This window comes from Argiope bruennichi, chromosome 2 (assembly GCF_947563725.1).
Source record: "Argiope bruennichi chromosome 2, qqArgBrue1.1, whole genome shotgun sequence".
Classification (NCBI taxonomy): Eukaryota; Metazoa; Arthropoda; class Arachnida; order Araneae; family Araneidae; genus Argiope; species Argiope bruennichi.
Window position 1 is genome coordinate 112,839,534 of NC_079152.1, and position 25,525 is coordinate 112,865,058.

Below are 25,525 nucleotides of genomic sequence, written 5' to 3' on the forward strand. Positions count from 1 at the left end.
CCCTAATATCTATTTATTGATTCAATTTTTATTTTCATGACATTAAAATTTAATGATACGATAAATTTCAATGCATTTTAAATTAACTATAAATATATTCGAAATGGGATGTTTAAATGAAGACGAACTCCTCTTTTTTATATAAATATTTCCATTGTTTTTATGTAGCTTAGCTAGATAAGCTTTCATTTCAGACATTCTATTTGGAGCAATGTTTTTAATTCCCAATAGACGAAAAACCTGTAAGTATGTATATAATAGCTACAATTTCATTATCAAGAAACATGCCCTAATTCTTCTGCTTTGTGGACTCTATATCACTTGCATACACAATGTTGCGGTTAAATGGGGAGCTTCTTTGACAAAAAGCGAAAGCGAGTAGCAAGGGGCATAGAATTTTCCATCTTCTTACAAGTTTTGAAATGAACTATCGTCTCAATCGGAATCTGCAATAGATAATCCGCTCGTCTTGTCACTTTCTTCATTTCAAAACTTCGTTTCGTTTCTGATGCTATCTCTTTGTGAAATAAAATCGCCCTCAGATTTTTCCAAGATATTTTTCAGGTCACTTGCATCACACTCAGCAAGCATCTGAACAATGCCAGCTTCTGACCTTTGCGGTCGGTTATTTTTCAAAGTTGACAAAGCTACAAAGCTTGTAAAAAATATACGGAGTTCCGCATTTTTAGAATATTATACGAAGCGAGTTCCTGTAGGAACTTCAAATACGTTTTTCATTCAGTATATACATTTATAACATGATATTTTAGAAGTCGAATTGCCTAGCATTTATAGTCATTAGTAAATTATCATTCCCTTTTCCCAGGATTTACTAAACGTTAAGAAGTTTTATTTTGTCTCATAAAAATTAGAATATGCGTTTCTTGATTGTCATTCTTTCATGATAATGGAAGCTAAAAATTGTGTTTCTTGATTGTCATTCTTTCATGATAATGGAAGCTAAAAATTGCATTTCTTGATTGTCATTCATTCTTTCATGATAATGGAAGTTAAAAATTGCGTTTCTTGATTGTCATTCTTTCATGATAATGGAAGCTAAAAATTGCGTTTCTTGATTGTCATTCTTTCATGATAATGGAAGATAAAAATTGCGTTTCTTGATTGTCATTCTTTCATGATAATGAAAGCTAAAAATTCATCAGAGGTTTCGATAATCAATGTTGGAGTATGCGATCACATATATTCCTTTCCTTTCCAAATGTATAATGCATATGTCTAACTAATAATTCCTAATTAAATAACAAGGTGTATCTGGTATTCAAATATCGTTTTGATGTTTTAAGGCAAATTTAGACAACTACAGTAGTTGTATTAAATTTACATTATTTAAAATTTTTGAAGGATTGAAGAATTGTGGAACGGTCAAAGCTCCTAATATAATGTATATTAAATAACAGTCACAATATGGAGCTACAGATTTTGAAATATATGAACAACATAGATGATTTGAAATGAAACACAACCATTGTTCTTCGCTATCAAACGGGTCGGTAAAGACAGCTATGTAAATGTACTTCAAAATCGATTTTTGAAATTTTAATCCTTTGATCAGATGTACAGTTAGAATTTTTGATCGAAGTTCTTGAGAATATTACTTACTTGACATTTAGACAATGATTCAAATAATTATTTGAAAAAAAAAACGTTCGACAAAGAACTTGATAGAAATGAGTGATAGAAATTTTAAATAATGTAAATATTTATTTATATAAGTAAATAATGGCTTCAACCTATGTTTTTATTTTTATTTTTTCTTAAAATTCACAGAAATTTGGAGCAAAAAAATCATCATAAATAAATCAAAAATTGTGTGAAAAGCTGTTTCTCAATTTTATATCGTTTTCTTACATAAAATTCTAAATAAAAAGTTTTAAGTGAGAAACTGATTTAATATATGATACTTCATTATGGCTATATTTCTTATTTTGGAAATATATATAATCCATACTAAATTAATTCTTTTAGAAAAGGTAAAAGCCATTTAAATCAGTTGTACTCTCATTTTCCTTCCTTTTGTTTATGACAGGCCATTTCTACTTTATAAGTGACATTGATGACAGTGCTTTACATCCTTACTCTGAATTTGCTTTATTTTTAGATAAACAATTTTAGCTCACTCGCAAACAACGCATTGTTTGTATTTTTTTGCATACCACTTAAAAATACCAAGATTCCTCCTAGATCTATGATCTAACCTCTTTACTTTAAGCAACAGCGTCTCTTCTAAGCTAATTAACTTTTGTACGCTGTGAACCACTCGAATTGTGATTAACTTGGAAAAAGGATCTATTTTGGATGCTTTTCTGCCCATGGTATTGCGTTTCTCTTCTTCTACACTAAAACGGAATATTTTAAAAGTGTAATGGTAGGCTGAGATGTAAGAACTAGATTTTTTAGCTTATAATTTTTATATGTGCTTCTTTTAATTATTTCCCTATTTTTGCTAGAGAAAGATTCCTTATTTTTTCACATGTTTTCGCTTTAATCAACAATACAGAAAATAATTTAGGTTACTAAAATTAATTTACTTCAGGGATTCTTTTATGTGAAATTTATGGAAAATAAAGCATTGAATTATTTTAGATGATTTAATCAAATTTATTCATTGCGAGCTATTGAATAGAAATCAAGAATTTTTGTAAATATTTTCTTTTGGTATTTTAACTTTGTATAGATTTCAGATTAAGCACACGTAAGAAGACCAGACATCCCAGATCAACTCACCCAGTTCTGAATTTTTAACTAATTCTTCGGATTTGAAATTAATTTCATTAGAATTTCAATACAAAATTCCTAAAGGCTGAGTTCTCTTTTTGCTTATAAATAAATAAATAATATTAAATTTTTAACGAATTTTCTAAGTTTAATTTGTTACAAATAAACTCAAGAGACTTTAATGTTTTTATTCTTTTGAATGGGTCTGCAGATGATAAGCGTATTATTTAAATGTCAGTGCGCTGTTAAGATATTTATATAATATGTACTGATTTGCATAAGTTAATTTAACAGTTTATCATTTTGCTGGCTACAATTTGTTAGTCTGAAAGAATTACCAAAGTAACAAAGTCAAATTAAATCCTCTAGATGTCTTTTATACAATGCACGTTTTGTGAGTCCCGTTATTTCCTCCTAAACTTCCCAAACCAAATTTTTTTAATGATTTTAATTAAACTATATGTAAGTAACTTTGAAGAAAATAATATTATAAGACCAACTGAATATAATATAATAAGTAAAAATATAATAAGACAAACTGAAACAAAAATATATTTATTTCCATGCTATTATTGAGAAGTTTTAGAAGTGTAACGCATATAATGCTATCGCATATGGCAAAGACTTTGAATAATACGGTAAAAAAAATGACAAAACTTTTTAGTAGAGTACTAATACTGCTTAATGATGAGATCAGAATTTTTTTGTTTTCACATTATAAAGCAATGTCATTTTTCTAAATTATAAAACAGCATAATATAAAACATTGAAAAGAAAATTATTAAAAGAATAATAGGGAAAAATTATTTAAAAATTATCATTTTTACCATTATTTAAATAATTCTCTTAATTTAATTTGAATAGACTCTTACATATGACCTTTCTTAGTGGATGAAACCAGAAAATTTAGATTACCCAGAAAAATGCTGCAAAATATCTCTGACCCATCTCTAGAATTACCAAGTTCATATGCCTATTTAATAATGCGGCCCTTAGAGAAAATGCTTGGCCATGGAAAGTGAAAGGCGGCAAATGTACAGTAAAATAATACTATATCTCAATTTTGAGTTAATATTGGCCAACTTTTAAATGTTTTTCCTATTTTGAAAGAATAAATCCTTATAAATATCTAGACAATACTTCATTAAAATTTAGAAAATGTAATCTCCTTAGATGTGTATCTTTCTCAGGCATCGATGGTAGATTTGGACTTGGAATTGTGTTTTATTCTTTCTCTGTGCAAAATCGTATTTACACCAATTACGTTTCCGCCTTTCTTTGAATTGAATAATTTCATACACGAGATAGTAAAATAACTTGCTTAATCCATTTACGACTTGAAGTAGATAACTTTTCTAATTCATGAATTTTAGTCAATTATCCTCAATTATATATATATATATATATATATATATATATATATATATATATATATATATATATATATATATATATATATATATATATATATATATATATAAACATACAATTTAGGAGATTATGTAGTATTTCTAAGAAAAGTACTTCAACATATCAAAAACAATAATGTAGTTTTATATCTTCACTGTTCCAACAACTTAGTTAACATGACTTAGGTTTTAAAAAAAATCACTCGAAACAAAATAAGAAATTTTGATTTAACCGCTGAAACCACTAGAGACATAAAAAAATTTTGTGACAGTGTACGAAGATCATATATCATTAAAAACAACTTGAAAGCAACACTATCAAACCTATTGAAGTATTTTGCATTTAAAAATATCTTGATAAATATTACATATGAAAGTTGCATGTAGACGTGAAGATATGCAAAAATCAAATCTCTTGTATTAATAAAAATTTCTTTAAAATAAAATTCATCCTTATCGATTTTTTTTCACTAGAAAGTATCAAACGCATTTTTCTTACTGTTCACCACTGTGGCGGTTTGTTAGGAGCGAGGAGAGAACCTGAGACCTTGTGGTTCGCCGTCCAGTAACATGACCACGATACAAAAGCAATTGCTCTGGGAGCGTTGCTGTTAACTGGCTTATAAGCTATTCACTACACCCCCAAAGACTGGAAAAGGATTATTAAAGGAGGAAACATGTACTGACACACATTACTTCACAGTCAATATTTCATTTGTTTTATTGTGGAAAATCGGAGTTCAGGCTCTATTGCAATCATAAGAAATGTCAATACAAAATTATGTTTCATTTATATATAAGCGCAAAACATATTTCTCTACAGATGTACTGTGGATACCATTGTTTATATTCTTTAATTATAGTAGTGAATAATATTGCCGTCGCTAAAAGTTTATCTAATTCTTCAACATTGGTAAGAAATTCTTTTTTTAAGAAGGTATGTAGTTAAAAGGAGCTACCATTTATATTTAATTGGAATAGACATATATATAATTTATTTTTACTTTTCAATTATAAATCCGCTGGAATTATTTATTTATTTTAAAATTTGGAAATTTTAATGCCGAAATGTTTTTTACTTAAAATTTTCCCTAAGTGTAGAAAACTTCACACCCCTATACTGATAGCAGCCGAACTCTAAGATGGAACGGAGCAGTACACAATATCATTCTTTTGAAAAATTTGAGGGCTAGAAAGAAGAAGTCACTACATTTTTGTTAGTTGCAATAAGAGGAAAACAATAGCAAAATAATATTTCCAAGTTATTCGCTCAAGCGTCTAAGAAATGATTTGATTAAATGTGCTGGAAGAAAAATTCCATTAGATTGAAGATGGATTTAAATAGTTCTTTCCAAATAAAATAATTAATAATCTATATCGAAAAATGTTTGGAGCATTGCAGTTCAGCAGTACATATAAGCAGGCTATCTTTACAAATATATAGATTTTTCTTTTCATTCGGAAAAATGAAAAGTATAAAGATGGTAATGATATCTTATTAATATGGAACAAAATAAAGTTAATTTAAAGTTATCACAAATACTCCGATTTTCTATTATAATCCAGGTCGGCGTCTTTTTTTTTCAGAGTGCATGTCCGTTACAAAGGTAAACACAATAATATCCTGAATCCTTGTCAGTGGCTTTTGTAACTAGTTCAAGTGACCTAGAGAAAGTATTTAAGGCTGTATAGATCTGGTAATTGTGTTGTACAGTGTGACTGACCATTTAGACAGTCTCATTCCAATCTAAATATTTATATAAAATTAAATGGTTGATTTTTAAAAATAGAACACAAAAGTTTATTCAAAAATTTAACATGAAAATTAATTTAATTGGCTTAATCAATTAACTATTTTATGAACTGGCAGATGGCGCCACTAATTTATTTGGTCCGAAGTTCTGTCATAATTCACAGAAGAATAAGAAGCAACGATTTGCAAAGGGAAATCCTTGCGAAGTTCCATTCGCTTTCAAGAGACTTATTTTCTTACTATCTTTTCTTTCTGAAGAACAACAGAGTTCAAGTAATAGTTCAGGTTTCTCATGTATTTTTCATTGCTTTAAAATTAAAATGGAGTAGATTGTCAACAAATGTTCTCTATTTGAGTCTTTCAATCTTCAGATTATTGTATAAATTTCAGATTATTCATCAAGCTAGAGATTATTCAATGCTTTTCTAGATTTTATTTTTCGATTTTTAAAAGTGTGTTCCAAGCCTTTATCTCAATCACTGCATGTCCTTTCTATAAGTTTAATAAATGAATTCTATAATTTAAATTAGTAAACTAAACATTAAGGAAAAAAATTAAAAATATGATAAATTTCAATTATGTTTTCATATCTTAACGATTTCAATAAATACTAAAATAGCAGTATTTTTTTTCAAGATTCTCTATAAAAAGACCATGACTGAAAATTAGGTTACACCGTGGTACATATTTATATCCCAGAGTCAATAATAGTTCACTATAGTAGTGTTCTCCTAAGAGAGGCCATTAGAAAATTTAGCAGTAGATGACAGTTTTTGTCTACATAATTAGAGAAAAAATTTATTTTGGTATGTAATAGTTAATAATTCACTGCTTTATGAGCAAGTTATATCTAAAACTACATGAGATCCTACAGCGTTATAAGGTTTACTTTTTATAAATAAATTCTTAAAAGATGTTTTTTGTTGCATATATTAATTATATTTTAACGAATCATATTAAGTTATCTGAAGGATTCTTGCCAGATCATTCTCATCAGAAGTATTTTATTTTATGAAAGCATTTATGAAATTATAAAAAGGACATAATAATTAAGCGAATTTTAGACAAATGTACACAATTTATTTAAAGAAAGTCATTCATCACTTAAAGCTTGTTTTACATTAAAACTACATCAGATATGAGGGAGCATCTCAGATATGAGGATAAAACGCTTCTGACGTACTGGTTGGTTCTCGCCACCCAGGCAGGTACAGAAATGATGCGGGGTCGACTATCTCCCTAACAATGACGGGACACGCTTCTCATGAGAAGGGCTGTAACTTGGGCGATGAAGGCCTTTAGGATTCAACATTAGTTCTTGCTGATGCTAACGCGACGGTCCAGTCATTCAGAGTTTATCCGAGTGCTTCAGGACAGGTCGCAAAAGTCAATGTGTGTGATACCTTATAAAATATATAACACCGAAAATTCTAAAAGATTGCGTATTCTAGCGCCGTATCTGACAGATCGGAATTTCGGTTTCCGATCTTTGATGATGAGTGAACTGATATCAAAACTTTGATTATTCTTTAAAAAAAAGTTAATGCAGATAACCAAAAAAGCATGGGGCCTTTACCTATTGATTTCAAAAACAAGTGTAAATAGCATCTAACAGACAGTTTAAGAGTATCCTCCTTATAAGTCGCACGAGGGGGGGGGCACCGGCATGTTGGTTATTTCTCGCCACCATTGTGGGTTCACAAAAAGATGGGGGTCTGACCTCCTTCCATCGTTGGCGGGAAGTACTTCCCTAGGGAAGAGTTGTACCGTGGCCTGTGATGGCCCTTAGAACTCAACCACAGTTCGCGCTAATGCTGCTGTTGCGGTGGTCAGGTCATTCAGATTTTCCGTGTGCCTTCTGGCGGGTCGGAACAACCAGTTTGTGGTATCATCCCTATTAGAACAAAATGTCCAAAATTGTTGACACGATATCTTCATGATATCGTCCGGTATTCATAATATGGAACACATTGTTAAGATACAAACAATATTGTCCACCACCCCTTTTTTTGAATTTCCAACTTATAGTGGACTATGGTGGTCTGCTGGCAGAATTCCGATTCGTTACATGTGGGTCCCTGGTTTGACAAGTTTCATCCAAAAACCCATCTGTATCTTATCTGGTGCACGTTAAATTCGTCGGCAAAATCAAACGATAGGGGAGTGGGATGTTAAGGATCGGAAGTTTAAAGACCGTCTCAAGTATTGTTCTCATCATGTAATCACAATTAAAAAAATAACAGTATCTATCCGAAAATAGTCTGAATGAATTTCAAAATGGAATCTTAATCTAACTAAAACTAAGCTGAACTGGATTCAGAAGGAATTAAGTGCGCTTAGAAGAAAAATACCGCCCCAGATACTTTCCAAAAGGGCCAATCCAGACACAAACCAGGCTAAAAACAACAATAAAAGATGATCAGACTTATCTGTCTCCGATCGCTTCCTTCTGATCACCCATGCGGAGCAGCTTTCACTTCAGCGATCGATTAATCATCTGCATTAAAGCATATTTACAACTTCCCGTGCAAAACTGTAGTCATTAAGTGAATCAAAGTGCTAATAATTTATGAAACAACTGTATAGTGACTTGATAAATGGTCTAGAAAAAACAAATGTGAAGATAGACCTATTTTACAATTTCAATAAATTTCATTATAAATCAGATTTCTGAGAGCATACCTAGTATTTCCGTAAGAATTAATATATTACTTCATTTTTACAATATCGTCATTAAAATTTGTTGTTTACTATTTCATGAAATTGGGAGTAATACAAAACGAAATGATTTCATAAAATTGTTTATTTTCGTTTAAATATGTTTAAGAAATTGAACAACGAAATAATAATTGAATTAGGTTAAGAGGTAACATAGGCTAGTTATAAAGGTAAGGAAAGTTAAGTAACATACTGATATACCTAGATGGAAAATAAATGAATTGATAATAGAATAATATTTTATATTTATAAAAAACAACAATAGAAATTGAAAGCAAATTCCAAGTATTATTGTCATAACCAAAGAATAAATATGAAATAAATAACTTACTTTTCTATCCTAGATTACAATTAAGATTTCTAAACAAACATATGAATTTGTAAAACAAAGAAAGTCTGCCGCTGTTCGAATTGAAAATCGGAGATTAAAATGAAAATGCTGTATCTTTTTTTTAAATTAAAGTTCCCTTTGACACAACTGAAACTTAAGGTAAACATAGCATTAAATGAGAAATAGTCAAAGTTGTTTATTAAATTTTGATTTTATACCTTTTCCACTTCCATTTAAGTCAGTTGAAAAACACATAAACATTGTCTCACTTCATTTCTCGGCAATTTTAAAATTAAAAAATAACATTTAAGTGAATACATTTTGGTTGCAATGCTATTGTTTCATGATTTCCATATTTTTCCGATTTAATAATTATATTATTGCCCCAATGACTAATAACAATGACATACAAATAAATATATTTAATATTTTCACTAGACGCAGCAGCACCAGTGACGACTGTGAGTAATGACGTTGCAATGAGATTATTTAGTAAGTGGATAATGCAAGATAATAAAAAACAACATAATTTGAAGCAGATAATAAAAAACAGCAACATAATTTTACCGAATACTAATGACATTGCAATGAGATTATTTAGTAAGTGGAAGCAGATAATAAAAAAAAAAACATAATTTTACCAAATATTAATCTGGAGCTATAACAATTTCAACTGAAACGCAAAGTTCAAAGCACATTGCTCCTTCTGATGTATCATTTAATATCAATAAACGAATTTGACATTTGGCAATACTATTCGAAATACCCATCCTAATCTTCTCCGTTTTTATAATTTTCTATTATTTATTATTCTTCCGAAACAAACTTTAAAAATTATTTCAGGTATTAGTTAGTTGATATGTAGTTTCATAGCAAAGTTATACAGTTTCATAGTTTGGATTAAATTCTCGAGTTCAAATCTTTAGACAATTATCATACTTTCTTTATATTACATATACGAGAAAGTAAAGAGTCCTATTCTACCTAGACAGTGAGTGTCCCGTGTCACAAATTGATGAAAATGTTGGTTAACTTAAATGAATTACGTTTCGAATTGATTCCTGGTCCACAATATTCCTTACCTGGTTTTTACAGACATGGAAAAGATAATGCATGGAAAGAAATTTTGAAAAAATAATTTAGTTACCGGAGAGTTTTTGAGTGATGGCGTTAATGCGAAGAAATTAATCAAAATTTGGTGCTTAATTTTTAATTTTCGTGATTATAATACTTTATTTGCTCAAATTTCGAATTCCAGAAAGTGAAAATGAAGCAAAATGTACCGAAGAAAGAATGATTTGTGAAGAAATCTTTAAAATATCAAAGAAAGTTACAGGCTAACGCAGGATGTCCTGCAAATGCGGAATATGATTTGTCCAATTAAAACTGTGCAAATAAACCACTCTTGAATTCTATAGTAGAAAAAAAACCCAATGAATTTTAATAAAGAGTTAAAAAAAAAAGAAGGGAGGGGCTTTTTTTTTACCCTTACAGGAAACTATAGATTTAAAGATTCTTTGAAAATTGTGTGAAATTCTTTAAAAATATATACGAAAATATTTTATACAAATCTGATTGAAAATATTATTTTTAATTCGTTTGAAGTGAGATGAGCATTTGAAAATTAAGTTATTGTAATTTTCTTTTATTTGCAGAAGTCGTTAAACGTAAAATTTGCCATTATTTAAGATTTATTCGTAGATTATTCTTTGAAAATATCTTCATTATTCATTGACTCCTAAAATTGATTTAGAAATATGTAGAAAAACACTAGCAACTACTACAACTCAAAAATATATCTAATTATTTCTAACGACATCTCCTCAAGTTAATTCAGCATGTAACCTGATTTACATTTTTTATTTATATGATGAATAATTTTCTTTCTAAAAATGAAAATATAAAGTGAGAAATCAAGTTGAAAAAATAATAAGTCATTAATTTTTTTAGAGAATTCATTAAAAAATTATAATTAAATTTTATTTTTATTTTTTGCATGATGGAAACAATTTAAATATCGTTTGGTTTTTTTCTTTCTTTATATATTTTTAAAATAGTATTCCATTTATCTAAAATTGACTCATTAGTATAGGAAACAAACTAATAATGTTTCCAATTGATATTCTTCACCAAAAAAAAAAAAGGTAAATCTATTTGAAATGTTATTAAATTATTAAATTAATTTCCTTCAATTGTTAATTTGACAAACTATTTTGAAAAGAAAAGTTACAACAGAAATGAGGTAAGAAATGGTCGTCTGATACTTAAAAGTAATTCTATGATCCTTTAAAGTAATCAGAGACTCCAAAAATCGCAAAGAATCCACACTTGAATACCGCAAAAATTTTTTTAGAATTTATGAAATTTTTTTATTTCAGATTTTTTTTCGAATCTCTATGATGAAAGCTGTGATCAGTTCGCCTACATTAGCTTGTTCATTCAGAGAAAAAAATGTGTTTCCGAAGGACAGAATAATCAAACTTTTCATCATGATCAATGATACATATGCAAGTACATTAATGGAATAACGTCTTGCTTACAAATGAGAGTGATTGTCAACATTTCTCATTGTAGTTGACGTAAAATAATATATGATAGAAACAAATGAAGAATGATAGTATAGGTGGATTTATATAACGTGCAAGTCAGTATCAGGACCAGGTAATTAATTTTTATTTTTATCGTAACGAATAATTATTTTTATCAGAATTTTAAAAAGAAATTTAAAACTATCATCTGTTAACAACTTTTTTTCATCAATTTAAGGATATTATTCAGAAGTAATTTTAATTTTCTTTTTCAAAGTAACAAGGTAATTCTAATATACAGTGGCTCAAAAAATTGAGAGTACACCTTACTTCTACTTGATAAATCCGACTTTCATCATAAATAACACATTACCGGGAAGTGCAAACATGTTTTTATTTTTACACACAACAAATGGTTTGATTTAGAGTAAAAATAAAGAAAAATAAACGGAAAACTTCTAAATTGGAAAGTTTCAGAAGCATTTTAAATAAACATATGAAGAATTTTGCCTCAAAAAATTGAGAATACACCAATGAAATCCTCGTAATATCTCATATAGAAAGAACGTGTCAGTATTTAGTTGCATGTCTTTTGGTTTTTATAATGGCCTCTAAACGTCGTAGTACCGATTCGACCCATTTTTGGTGGTATCTGAAGATCTTTTAACTCATTCTTCTTGCATCACTTGTTTTAAATGGGTTTTGTTTCTAATTTTGTGTTTTTTAACCACTACTTCGAGTGTGGCCCACAGATATTCAATGGTATTGATGTCGGGGTACTGTGGTGGTGTGTGTAACTGCTGTTTACAATGAAAAAGACAACATATATTGACACTACGTGCATTCTGTTTGGAGTCGTTGTCCTACTGGAAAATGAAATTTCCATATGAATCCGAATTTTTAGCACATTCCTTTAGATTACTGCGAAGTATATCCAAGTAAACCATATAGTTCATAATTCCATACATAAAAATTAGATTTCCTACCCCGGATGAAGCCATGCAACCTCAAATCATGACGGAGTTACCATCATGTTTAACTGTATGACGAAATTTTTTTTCGGATCCAAAGCAGTATTAGGCTTTATCCATACAGTATTATGGTTGTCACTGCCAAAAATATTGAGTTTGCTTTCATTGCTAAATATAGCTTTCTTCCAAAGGTATTAGTCTTCAATTGATGAGTTTTTGCAAACTTCAAATGCTTTTCTGAATTTGCAAGCGGATGAACGGTTTCTCTTTAACAATGCTACTTTTATAACCAGCTTGTCTAATGGCATTTCGTCCAGTTTCAGCACTTACGTTTCTGCCTATGATTTGAAAAGTTTCTGCAACAAGTTGGATGAACCATTTGGTCGCGACAATCTAAAAAAAGTGTTAAAAATTTGGGTTTAGATGGAAATTCCATTTTCCAACAGGACAACGACCCCAAACAGAATGCACATATCGTCAAAATATGGTGCCTTTTTCATTGTAAACAGCAGTTACACACACCACCACAGTACCCCGACATCAATGCCATTGAATATTCTTGGGCCATACTCGAAAAAGTGGTTCAAAAACACAAAATTAGAAACAAAACCCATTTAAAACAAATTGTGCAAGAAGAATGGGGAAAAATATCATCAGAAACCATCAAAAATTGATTGAATCGGTACCATGACGTTTAGAGGCCATTATAAGACCAAAAGACATGCAACTTAATAGTAACACTTTGTTTCTATGCGTGATATTGCAAAAATTTCATTGGTGTATTTTCAATTTTTTGAGGCAAAATTCTGCATATGTTTTTTTTTTAAATGCTTCTGAAACTTTTCAGTTTAAAAGTTTTTCGTTGATTTTTCTTTGTTTTTATTCTAAATTAAACCATTTTTCATGTGTAAAAATAAAAACATGTTTGCACTTCCCGGTAATGTGTTATTTATATTGAAAGTCGGATTTATCAAGTAAAAGTAAGGTGTACTCTCAATTTTTTGAGCCACTGTATATCTATATAACAATCCAGAAGTTCTGAAATCACCTCTCCAATCACAAGTACAATTAAAATATAACAAAGAGTACAATTAAATATGTTTGGAAATTAGAGCTCTTAAACATGATATTAAAACGAAAATTGAATTAAAAATGGTGTCACTTCAAAAATTATAAACGATAATTAATTCTAAAATATCTGACGCACTCCATGCTCTATTAGATCTTCGAAAACTGTTGTGATTTCTTAGGATATTCAATTAAATAATAATTTTGTATTCTTCCAGTTTATATAAAAAATAATTATGGCACTTTTTTACTTTGAAAAATATTGCTATTATTTTGCTTTTCAATTACAATAAAATAATATTGGTTTATTATTTCTTCTTACCTAATGTTGAAATGAAATTGTATGCTTTTAAAAAAATAAATTAATTAAATAAGATTATTTTCGACACGTGCAAGGAGACAAATGTAATTATGTGACTCCTCGCCACCTATGCTGAAGGAAATTGTATTTACACCACTTTCATAATCAATCGTTATGGAATTTTTTTTTATTGGCCGATTCCAGAGCGAACGAATTATTGTAATTTTTGAAATATTTCATATTAGTTAATTATTAGTTCATTATGTCACATTGTTAATTTCGAGAAGTTAACTTGAAATTAGTCAGTGTGATATCTCATTTTTTTAAAAAGCAAATGAACTTACCACTTCCGAAATACTCATAAAGTGTTTGTGTGTGTATATATATACATATACATATATATAATGATATTTAAAAATCTAGTTTAAACAATTAATTTCCAAATTTTTATCTTAATTTAGCTCATATTAACTTCATTCTAAAATGGTCTCCTATTTCCTGATCCAATTAACACTTTTTATTTAATTAATTATACAAGCGCTCTGTAAAACTGTTAGTTTCAGCATTTTCTCGTGCTCCAAGTGAAGAGATAAATATCCCTAATGTTTGCAATATGCTTTACATTCTTTTAAAGATTCCTAAATTTCTCTTTCCTATGACTACACGTATCAAAGAAATCCCTACCATATATATATATATATAAGAAGGTTTAAATATTCTGACATGTACATCCATATTTTTTCAAACATAGTATATTTGTTCGAGTCTTTCGATGCCTGGAACCAGTTGCGTTGACAAACAAATGAACACCGAGAAACAACACTGCATAGTCCCGCTTTGCGTTTTAAGCTTTGCAAGCTAAATAATTTTAAATTTATCCAATTTACAACGTTTTTTCTAAAAGATTTAAATTTTTGAGTTCTCTCTCATGAGTAAGGAATGTTGGGTAGACTGTTTATAGGAAGTCTACTTATCTTAATGATTGTCATGATACGATTTCCGTTAAATTTCTGCATTTCTTCTTTGATCATAGTTTATAGAACACAAAGAGATATATATACAAGCATATATTTGTGATGAAGTTGATAAATACTCAGTAAAATAATTTTTTTAAATCATATTTTTACTTCTCTTCTTCATAAACAAACATAAATTTAGTTTTATAGATGATTTTATAATTCTTTGAAGAACAACAGTTTGCTCAAAGCACCGACGTCAAACGCTTTCTATTCTTATATGTATTCTAAACAAGAATTTACTTCAAAAATAGCTGACCTCGCTTCGGTTATTTGGTTTTCAGCTATTACACACATGCTGTTTCAAATCTTTAGATTTTTAAGATTAATTCCTTTTCCAGCCTTTTAAATTAAAAAGTTTATACCCCGTCAAGTGCTAATATTAGAGAAATATTTTTTCTTTTCAAAAAATAATATTTACAACACGTATTCGTTAACAACCGATACAATATATTACAACTACAACCTTTGTTATAGATATATTGCTATGCGAGTAATATGTTACTTTTCTTCAGAAATACCAAGTCATAAGAAAATAAGCATAAGGAAGGTTTCAATGAAAGTTCCGAGAAAATTAATTAAATGATAAAATTTTAATATTAGGAAAATATTTTCATTAAGAGTAACGCTGGATCTATCAAGTAATATGATGTATTTTTAAATTTTTAAATAAATGAATGAATACGTGATATATAAATGCAATCAATCATCACTTAATGAATTGTCGTAAGACTTATTAATTTCAGAATAGGATCCTTTAAAGTATCTGCTATAGATATAGTTAAGGCATTAGTTTCTATTTTTTCCTTTTTTTTTGTTTCAATGGACAGTCTTAAGACATTAATTTAAAAATAGGACCTTTTAACTTTTTATTTACCGAATTATGTTGCCATCAATTTTTCAACTTCATTTTTGCACTAGTGGTTACGTTTTCTTGCAGAATAATCCCAGGGAACCCAAGAAAAATATTTTAATTAATAGAAATAGCTTAATTAATTTAATTATTAATTAAATATTTTTAATTCCTGCTTTTTTCATATATTAACTTCTTCCTATTTGGGTTACATTCTCCGTGTTCTTTAGAATACCATCAGCAAAAATTGTCATATTACGAATATATAAGCCAGATTTAAATGGTACTTTTAAGTACCGTCAGTAAATAAGGGGTTAAGACATGTGTTATACATATACAGAAGACATTAGTTCATTTTTTTTTATTTCCTCATTTTCTATTTCAAAAGACTTAGGACAAGGAAATCATAGACTGCCCATGACATACCCTTTTAGGAAAAATATGTTTTCTTTGTAATGCTTAAAAACTGATTATTCAATTCACTTTAGATTTCAGTTTTTTTAACATATTCTTTACAGCTACTTTTTTGACTCTGTTAAGAATTCAAAAGAGAAGAAAGAGAGACAGTTTTTTTTTTATGTATAAAAATCACATTTTATTGGAACATGTTAGTTTGCAACAATTTAAGAAATCAGAAGCGACTTTCATCTTCACTTTCTTGGATGCTCCTGATGAACGAATTGCTCTTTTGCAAACAATGAAACAGAATTGTCTGGACGCTATACAGCGGACAATTGAAAGACTATTTTTAGTGAGAGGATTTCACTGGCTATTTCTTCTTCTGTAAGCTAAAAAAAAGTATTTTGATTCTTTTTTTATTAATTTTTAAAAAGAATCGTTGTAACAGTTTCAGACATTAATAATACTTAATATAGTATCTGTTTTTATCAAAGATTTTAGATGCAACATGCTTCAAAACAAAAACTAATCAGATCCATTATTGGGTCCAAATTTTAAGACAACAAGTATGCTGAAAAGCAATTTTCATTGCTTCAAAAATTAAGATCTCCACTCTTCTTTCATCCTTATTCTAGACAAATGTCACAAAAATATACTCAAAAGTAACTTCTAGAATAAATAATAATCCATCTTTTCTTTTATTTTGTATTTCAGAAAGGTATAAAAACAATACTTATGTTTAACTGTAATTAAAAAGAGGAAAATTGTAATTAATGCAGAAAGAATTATTTAATACACATACTTAAATTCCGATGATAACTTATAAAAACAGTTGAATTTTTAAGGAAAGGGTTAGTTGCATTAGATTCTTTGATTAAACACATTGGTACACATTTATTTTATATAATCCGATGTAGCAAAGATAATTGTTTAAATTTTATCGTTATTCCATGTTAAAATTTTTATTCTTATTTCTGTTTTGAATTGTAATTAAGTGCAATTAATATATTAAAATGTATTTATATAAATCTCTTCAATAATATCTTCTACCTTCTTTTCCACCACCACCGTATCCTCCATTATCTCCTTTTCCAAATCCAGATTCTCCTCCATAACCACTTCCAGATCCTTTTCCGATTCCGTATCCTCCTCCACTACCAATTAAGAATCCTTATCTACCACCGTATTTTCTTCTTCAGCTACATCCGAATTCCTTTCCGCCACCGTATCTTCCTCTATTGCCATCTCCAAATCCACCCTTCCACAACCCAAACCGCTACCTACACGATCTTATCCAAGTTGAGACAGACTGAATCCGACGATGACCACTTCGCCATTACTCCCTTTTCCACACCCGCAAGCACCTCCGAATCCTCCATCTCTTAAAATTGGCTAGTTAACAGCATAAAAATGTTCATGAAATTTCAGTAGCAAATAGTAAAATTTATCAATATTTGCCCAAAAGGATTATCCAGTGTGATTTCAAAATCACGATACAAACTGAGAAAGGAGGTAGCAAACAAGCATGCTAATAATATTCACATTGAAAATCCAGTTTTCCAGGTTTCTTCAGTCATAAATGCAAGAGGTCTCAATTTAACTGAAAGAAGATATTTACCTTCAATTCCTACACTAGTGAAGGTATTTTAACGAAATTTTCGACAGTGGTACATTTATTTAAAAGAATCATTTATTGTAATAAGAATACATGGGGGCGGTTGATGCGGTGAGGCGCAAATACTGGAAATTACATAAAAGGAAAGAAAAAGGGAATGAATGAAAGCGAAATCGAATGGAGAGTTTTAGAGCGTGATCGATCAAGCGTGATGAACGAGGTACTTGACCAATCCGATCTCGAGCATCGATTACTTTTACTGGGGAGATCTGAAAAGTAACCAGAAACATCTGAAGAGTGTTTATGAGACTGTAGATGAGTTCGCTTTGATTCTCGATAATCGAATATCTGAAGCTGCTGTAAGTGTGTCTGAAATACCTGGCATCTACGACAGTGTACGCCAATCGCTACACTGACATTGAAAAGCATGTATCGCTGTTGGTGGACGTAATTTTGAGCAATTCTTGTAAACACTTATACACGGCAATGATGCCATCATTAAACGTTTTGCCTTTCTTTTTCATGCCTTCTTTGCATCATTTTTGACTATAAAAGTGACCTATACAGTAAACTTTGGACACTTTTACATCATTTTTGACTATACAATAAATGATTGCTTTAACCCTTTAAAGGGCCATTTTTTTCTAGTCATATTATGTTAAAATATTTTTAGGCTTGAAATTAGAATAAGAAAAGGGATTCATTTAGCTTATGAGATAAATTTAATTTGATTAATTAATTAATTTGGTTAATTATAATTAAGTAACAAATCAAGACACATCATTTTGAGATAAAGAAATGAAGCATCTAAATTTCTGACTTACTAAAAAAATTTGTCAGAACTTATGCCAACTTACATAATTTCATTCAAAGATTGATAAATTTGGTGGAAAGTATATTTCCCACGGCCCTAGAAAGTGTTAAATAAATGTACCACCGCTTAAAATTCCATAAATATATCTTCACTAGTGTATAAAAGAACAAATCATTTTATTTTAGTTGAATTGAGATCCCTGTATTTATGACAAAAGACATGGATATGACAAGTATAATTTGCATCCTTGTTCTTTAAGCCTCCCCCTCAAGTTTGAATCAGAAATTTGGAATCACCTTGTATATATTATATATGATTAACGACACTATTTCTTTATCTATAAAGTTCGTGTATGAATTGCTTTCCTTTAAGGAAAAAGAGAATTCTAGAAAGATAACACAACAAATATTTAAAATTTTGTGTCTTATTATATTAAAGTTTTCAGACGTCCATTTTTCTGAAGAAAAGTATGGAAAAAATTTATTGTATCATTTAATTGTTGAGAGGTTTAATTAATTGGCCAACTTGCTGAGAGGTTTCGTACTTAGCTAAAACGTATTTTATAATTTCCCAAATTATTTTTATTTAAGTACCAATTGAAAAATCTTATAACTTTTTTAACTGAAAATAAAAATTAAAAAAATGTAGCAAAATTTTATTGCTAAATATAAAAAATTATGCAAACATTTAAATGTTGATTCTGTTTCCCTTAGGTAAAAAAATTAAGATGTCATCTATATACACAAATGCAAAATCAAGTTCTTGAAATATTCGATGTGTAGATCTTGAATCATATTGGAGCTTGTGTTATCTAAAAGGTAGTTGATTAAACATGAAAAGTCTCAAAAGAATTCTGATGACAATTTTGCCTTTCCTTCATTGGATATAAGATTTGGAAATATTCAGTTAAAAAGTCAATCTTTAAAAAGATGTTTTTGCCATTTTGAATTTGGTTCAAGTAAATAATTCTGAGAATCGGGAATCTCGCACATAAGAGTTGTGAAATTTAAACTTTGATATTCCCCGCATGGACAAAATTCTCCATCTTTCTATTTCAATATGTGCAAAGAACCAAAAGTCCAAAAAAGCTAAACAAAAAACAAAGCTCTTATTAATTCTTAAACCGAATACATTAAAACTTGAAATGAGGGCTTTACATTTTTTAATTCATAGTACGTTTAATCAACAGCTTAAAATTTTCTAATTACAGAATGGCAGCCTTTTGAAATCTTTAGAAGAGTGATAATAAAGATGATAAGTTCATGTTGCTTGTTGCTATGGTTACCATTGCAAAAGGCAGAATAAGAAAGTAGTGGAGACTTTATAATATTGAAAATTGTAGCTTTTTTTTTTTTTTTTTTAGTATTGTACAAGGTAAGAAAGAAATAAGTTCTTGGATTTTTTAAAACTCAGTTTCGCACAATTCTGAAAATTAGAGAAGTGCATTTGCCCTTCTAAATTCAACGTAATAATACCACTGATGAAAGCCGCGAGCTAACAGCATTTTGTGCTAGTTCTCGGCTTACATCAGTATCAACAATGGGGTTTTTAGTAAGGGATCTCGATGGAAGGAGTTGATTCAATCTTCCAAAGATCGACCATGTTGTGGAAATTCAAATTATTGATTATTTTTCATGTATTAATCACATATTATGGGCATGATTTTATTGAAGTTTTGTAGCAGTTAACATTTAATTTCTTATTGATTTAAAACTATGTTTCGTCGTATAGAAAAGATAATATTATCTTTATTGTTGTCACTGTTATTAAACCAATATGCAATAAATACCTTAAATCAATTATTCTTTCTCACCGAGTTGCCAACTTTTAGTTAATTTTGGCTTTAAAAATTGATCTTATGCATTAAATTCCTTTAATTTTTGGACATTTATCTTAGATATAAAAAATCACTTTTATATGCTTTAATTATTGACTTTCCAAAAGTTAATAAAATTTAGAGAAAAATTTTTTTTTAAATTTCTCATAAAAACATTTAACTTATTCTGAAATTTTTCGAAGCAAATATCTAAAAGTTATTCGGGGCAATTATTCAAATTTTATTTAATAATAATGTAACTTCCAATAACGAGATTTTGGTTATTACATTATTATTCCAGTAAAATATCTTTCATCACAAATATTATATCTATTTGAAAAAATTAATTTCCGTGAAGCGCTCATGTCAGTTAAGAAATAATTTTTACTGATAAAGTGCTTGAAAATATATTCATTCCTAAGAGCACCTAATAAACAAAGCAATACCAAAATTTTTATATTAATTATGTTATGATAACAGCATTCAATTTTACAAATTCTTTATACGCTTGACGGACAATCTTGGAAATTTTTTTAAAGTTTAAGATAGCTAGCTATTTTATAACGCATTTTCTGAAGTGATATCGAGTATTAATAAAATACACATTCGCATGCGCATGTTTAATTACTACAAAAACAAAAATATTCAAAATAAAAAAAAATCGTAGCAAAAATAAGAATTGTTCTTAAAAAAGGGTTTTAAAATCGATTATTAATTCCAGTATAAGTCTCAATTCTCATTTTCGGATTTCTTAAAGCTATTTCATATATGTATATACAGATAAACATAATTTTTATATATAAAAATCACATTTTATTGAACACGTTGGCTCCTAATACACAACGCTGACAGAATTCAGGTGAGACTTTGATCCTCAGTTCTTGACAGTCATTGTTGAACGGACGGTATTTACACAATTCACAGAGCAGACGAAGTTGTCTGGGCACTGTATGGTGGACAACAGAAGAAGTGTTCTTTTATCGAGAGAGGCTCACACTTAGTTCTTCTTGCTTATACTGAAATTGTAGAAAGAAGGACAACATTAGTTTTTCAACTTTTATTAGTAGATGAATTGAATAAAAGAAATTGCAATAAGGATTTAGCTGTTAATATTATGTTTGCTTCATCAAAAAATTATAAACGTAGACCGATTTTTTAAAAAAAGCAGTAAAAGAACTGTGTTTGTTCAAATAGAAATTTACTTAATAAAATTAAAATCGCAGAGCAATAGTTCTAATTGCTTTATAAATGAGAATGTATCATTCTTTGATACTAGATCCAAAAGTATTCACAAAAGCAACAGTTAGTATAATAATATTTCTTGTGTTTAGTAAGTCGTTCTGAAAGGAATATAAACAATAGTCACGTGTCACTATAACCTAAAAAAGTCCTTGGTGATGAATGCAGAATTAATTCTTAAATACATATCATTTTATCAGCAAAAATGAAGAAAAAATCTAATTCAAATAAGGTAGTTAGGCTTACCTTATATTCCAGGACCGCCACTATAGATGAGTAATATCACTTTTGCACAAATAATCCATATTCTTTGAGACGAAACATTTATTCACTCTTCAAGCACATAAATAAACACAAATAACACTTAGAATTAAAGGTATCTTAAATTTCGGTTTACAATCTGGCTCGAAGACCATGTGTTGGGGCTTTCAGTAGGTCTCGGTATCAACTGGTTCGAATACAGTGGCGCTGCTGTCGGATTCCAAAGCCCAAGATGGGGATGAGTTTGTATCACTCTCCTCCCTTTGGATTCGAAGTTGTACAAGAATCTAAACAGTAGTCACAAAGGTAAGAAATTGTACCCTTCTGAAAAAAAACTGATATAAAAGAACATTAAAATAACAATTATAAACAACAATAAAAAAAATGTAAGTTCATATCAAAGAGTCCAAAATTCAAGTCCAATAAACGTGACCATAATCAGTCCAATAAAAAATAAAAGAGTTCCCAATAGTTTATGCATTATTCAAGTCTCTTAGTTTGCTTTAAAAGTCTTCCGTAACGAGAACGATGAATGTCTCGATCGGCAGAAATTTTATCTTTGTAGAGGGAAGAACCATCTTTCACTTCTCTTGCAGTTGATGATAAAGAGTCTCCTGTGTTCAATTCTAGCGGATAGATTTTTTGTATTGGTCTCATAATATTTCCAAATTGAGTTTTTAATTCAACTACACGAACTCTTCCGTCTTTTCCTTTGTACATCATAGTCATCTTTGCAAGAGACCAGTTGATTCTTTTATTGTTGGTATCTCCAATTAGTACTAAATCTCCTTCTTTGATTGAGGATTTTTCTTTAGCTTTTGAATAATCTTTTAATATCCTTAGATATTCATTTCTGAAATGGTTTCGCAAATCTTGACGCAATTTCAGTCTATAGGCATACGTTTTGTTCAATACTTTAGAATCAATCATATCCAGATCTGGAATCTAATTTCTTGAAGAAACATAGAAGGTGTGAGCGGTGACAGTTCATCAGGATCTTCTGAGAGTTATGTTAAGGTGTGAGAATTAATTAAGCTCTTTGCGTCGCATAACACAGTGCCTAATACTTCTTCAGTCAAACTAGCTCTCCCCAGATCTTTCCTCAGAATATTCTTCAATAACCCTATCAATCTTTCCCAAAAGCCTCCCCATCAGGGGGCAGCTTGGGGATTAAATTTCCAGGAAATCGTTTTTTCTAAAGCAAAAATTGATCTTTTCCCAATCAATGTTCTTTAGAAGATTAGCTGTTCCAACAAGATTCTTTCAATTGTCTAAATAGACAGTGGATGGGCGTCCTTTTCTCGCAATAAACCGTCGAAAAGCTAAGATAAAGCAGTCTGTAGACAAAGATGACACCAGCTCTAAATGTACAGTTCGGTAAACAGCACAGGTGGCAAGTACTATCCAGCATTTCTTTTCATTTTTTAGAAATAGTGATCCACATAGGTCGATATCTGCGACTTCAAATATAGCAGCATCTCTGACTCTATCTTCTGGAATATGGATGCTTACGGCTTCTAATGGACGAGCTGAAAATTTTCTGCACTAGGTGCACTTTCTTATAACTCCTCGCCCTGTCTTTCTGCTCATCCAAAAAGCTTCTTTGAGGCAGGACATCAGTCTGAGTACATGCATGCTCTAACTCGATGTGTTTGCTCATTATTAATTTTTCAACCATTTGATGCTTGTGTGGCAGCAATACTGGGAATCTGAATGCCTCTAAATCTTTTCTAGATATAATTCTAGTTTCTAATCGTAACAGACTTTCACTGTCTTTCACAGTTCGCAAGTTCAACTTCTCTTCTTCAGAAAAAGTTTCTCTCTGTATTTGCTTCAAGATTAATTACTCTGATGTTTTAATTTCTTCTATATCCAATTTTCCTTTTTTCCTGTTATTAGGATTTTTTTTTTTCATTTTCTTACAAAATCGAATTACATTAGCCATGATTCTAACGATCTTGTTAAAAGAAGATATTTTATGAAAGAATTCAAATCTGTTAAGGTTCAAAGTAGTAGCTGAAAAAATAGTCCTTCTTTTTGACATGACCACTTCCATATCGGGTGTAATTGCACTAGCTGGCCATTTTTCGAGTGGGAACTAACCAGTCGGGTCCCTTCCACCAATGGGATTTCAATAAATCTTTAGGATTGCATCCTCTTGAGGCAAATCCGCTGGGTTAAATTTTCCTTGAATACCCAAGCTTCTGGATCCGTCAATTTTCGAATTTCATTGACTCTGTTTGCTATAAACGTAGCCCAGTTGTCTTGTTTTTTTAATCCAGTATAAAGCATTCATTGTGTCAGTATAGAAGAAAGTGGGGACGTTTTTTATGTTAAGATCTTCTTTCATAGTGTAAGCGAGTCTGGCTCAAATGGTACATGCAAGAATCTCTAATCTAGGAATTGTAATTGAATTTATGGGAGTTAGCCTAGTTATGTTATGCAGTAATTGACAGTTAACAATACCCTCACAAATGTTTCTAATATAATTGAAGCAGATAAGCAGACTTACTAGCATCTACGAAGACATATAGAATAGCGCTCTCATTTAGTTCAGGTAGTTTCCTAGGGATTTCTATATCTTTTAGGTATTTTAATTCATTAGCCCATTTTAGAAATTTTCTTCCCAAAACATCCGGAAGCCCTGTATCCCAATTAATTTTCTGCCTTCAACAATCCTGCAAGATTAATTTTGGGACAAGGGTGGCCGGGCACGTAAAACCAATGGGGTCAAAAATTTGGCTCAACATTGGCAATACGTTTTTTTTACTATGCATTGGGTTTGCTCCTTTATCTCACAGGATAGGGCATCATTCTATAAATTCCATTTAAGTCCCAATACTGAAACGATTTCCTTATATTCAGCCTCAGTCAAGTTCAATATTGAATTTTCCTCATTATTACATGGTAGGTTATGTTTACATCCCCTTGAATCAAACTGAGCAGAAGCCATCAGTTCTTTAGATACCATAATAAAAGGGTTTAACTCGTCGATGGTATTTACACTCGCAACACAATTATCTACGCACATAAATTCCTTTAACTTTAAAGCTATTTCTCTTTGGGACTCGGCTACATTCTCCAAATAGTAACTGATCGTTGCGGCTAGTAGAAAAGGGCTCGCGTTTACTCCTAAAACAACACGAAAGTGTGAATATACAATGGGTTTTCTTGGATTGCCTTCCTCCCACCATAAGAACCGGAGAAATTTTTTATCTGAAGGTGAATGTTTTATTTGAGAGAAAGCCCGTCTGATATCCGAAATCACTCCATATTTTCCCTGCCGAAATCTATTTAGAAGCTTAGAAATCAACTTCAAACAATTTGGCTCCTTTTCAATACAATCGTTCCACGACACTGAATTTCTTTCTTTGGCTGACGCATCGAATACCGGGCGGATTCAAATGATTCAGTTTTTCTTAAAAATGAGTCGATAAGGCAAAAAATGACCTTTGACCCTTATCAGTTCCTCTGGTTCAACAGGCTTAATAATTTTTTCGGACACCCACTCCTTGAATATATTTTCCTACTCTTTGAGACAGTTTCTTTTTTGTAGCGCCTTTACACAAGACTTTAACCGTCTTTCAGCAAGGTTTCTATTATCCGATAATTCAGGATGGACCTCCAACCACGGGAGTGACACCTGATATCTACCCTCTTCATCTCTTCTTAACGAACGAATAAAATGGTCTTTCGC

General features: G+C 30.1%; 1 protein-coding gene across 1 annotated transcript in view; it reads left to right on the forward strand.

Moving 5' to 3' along the window:
- LOC129962286 (uncharacterized) overlaps positions 1-25,525 on the forward strand; it is a 45,927-nt gene that overhangs the window by 5,564 nt on the left and 14,838 nt on the right. The window contains 2 exon segments of the mRNA XM_056076033.1: positions 232-286; positions 16,297-16,435. Coding sequence (XP_055932008.1) covers positions 232-286; positions 16,297-16,435 — 194 coding nt within the window.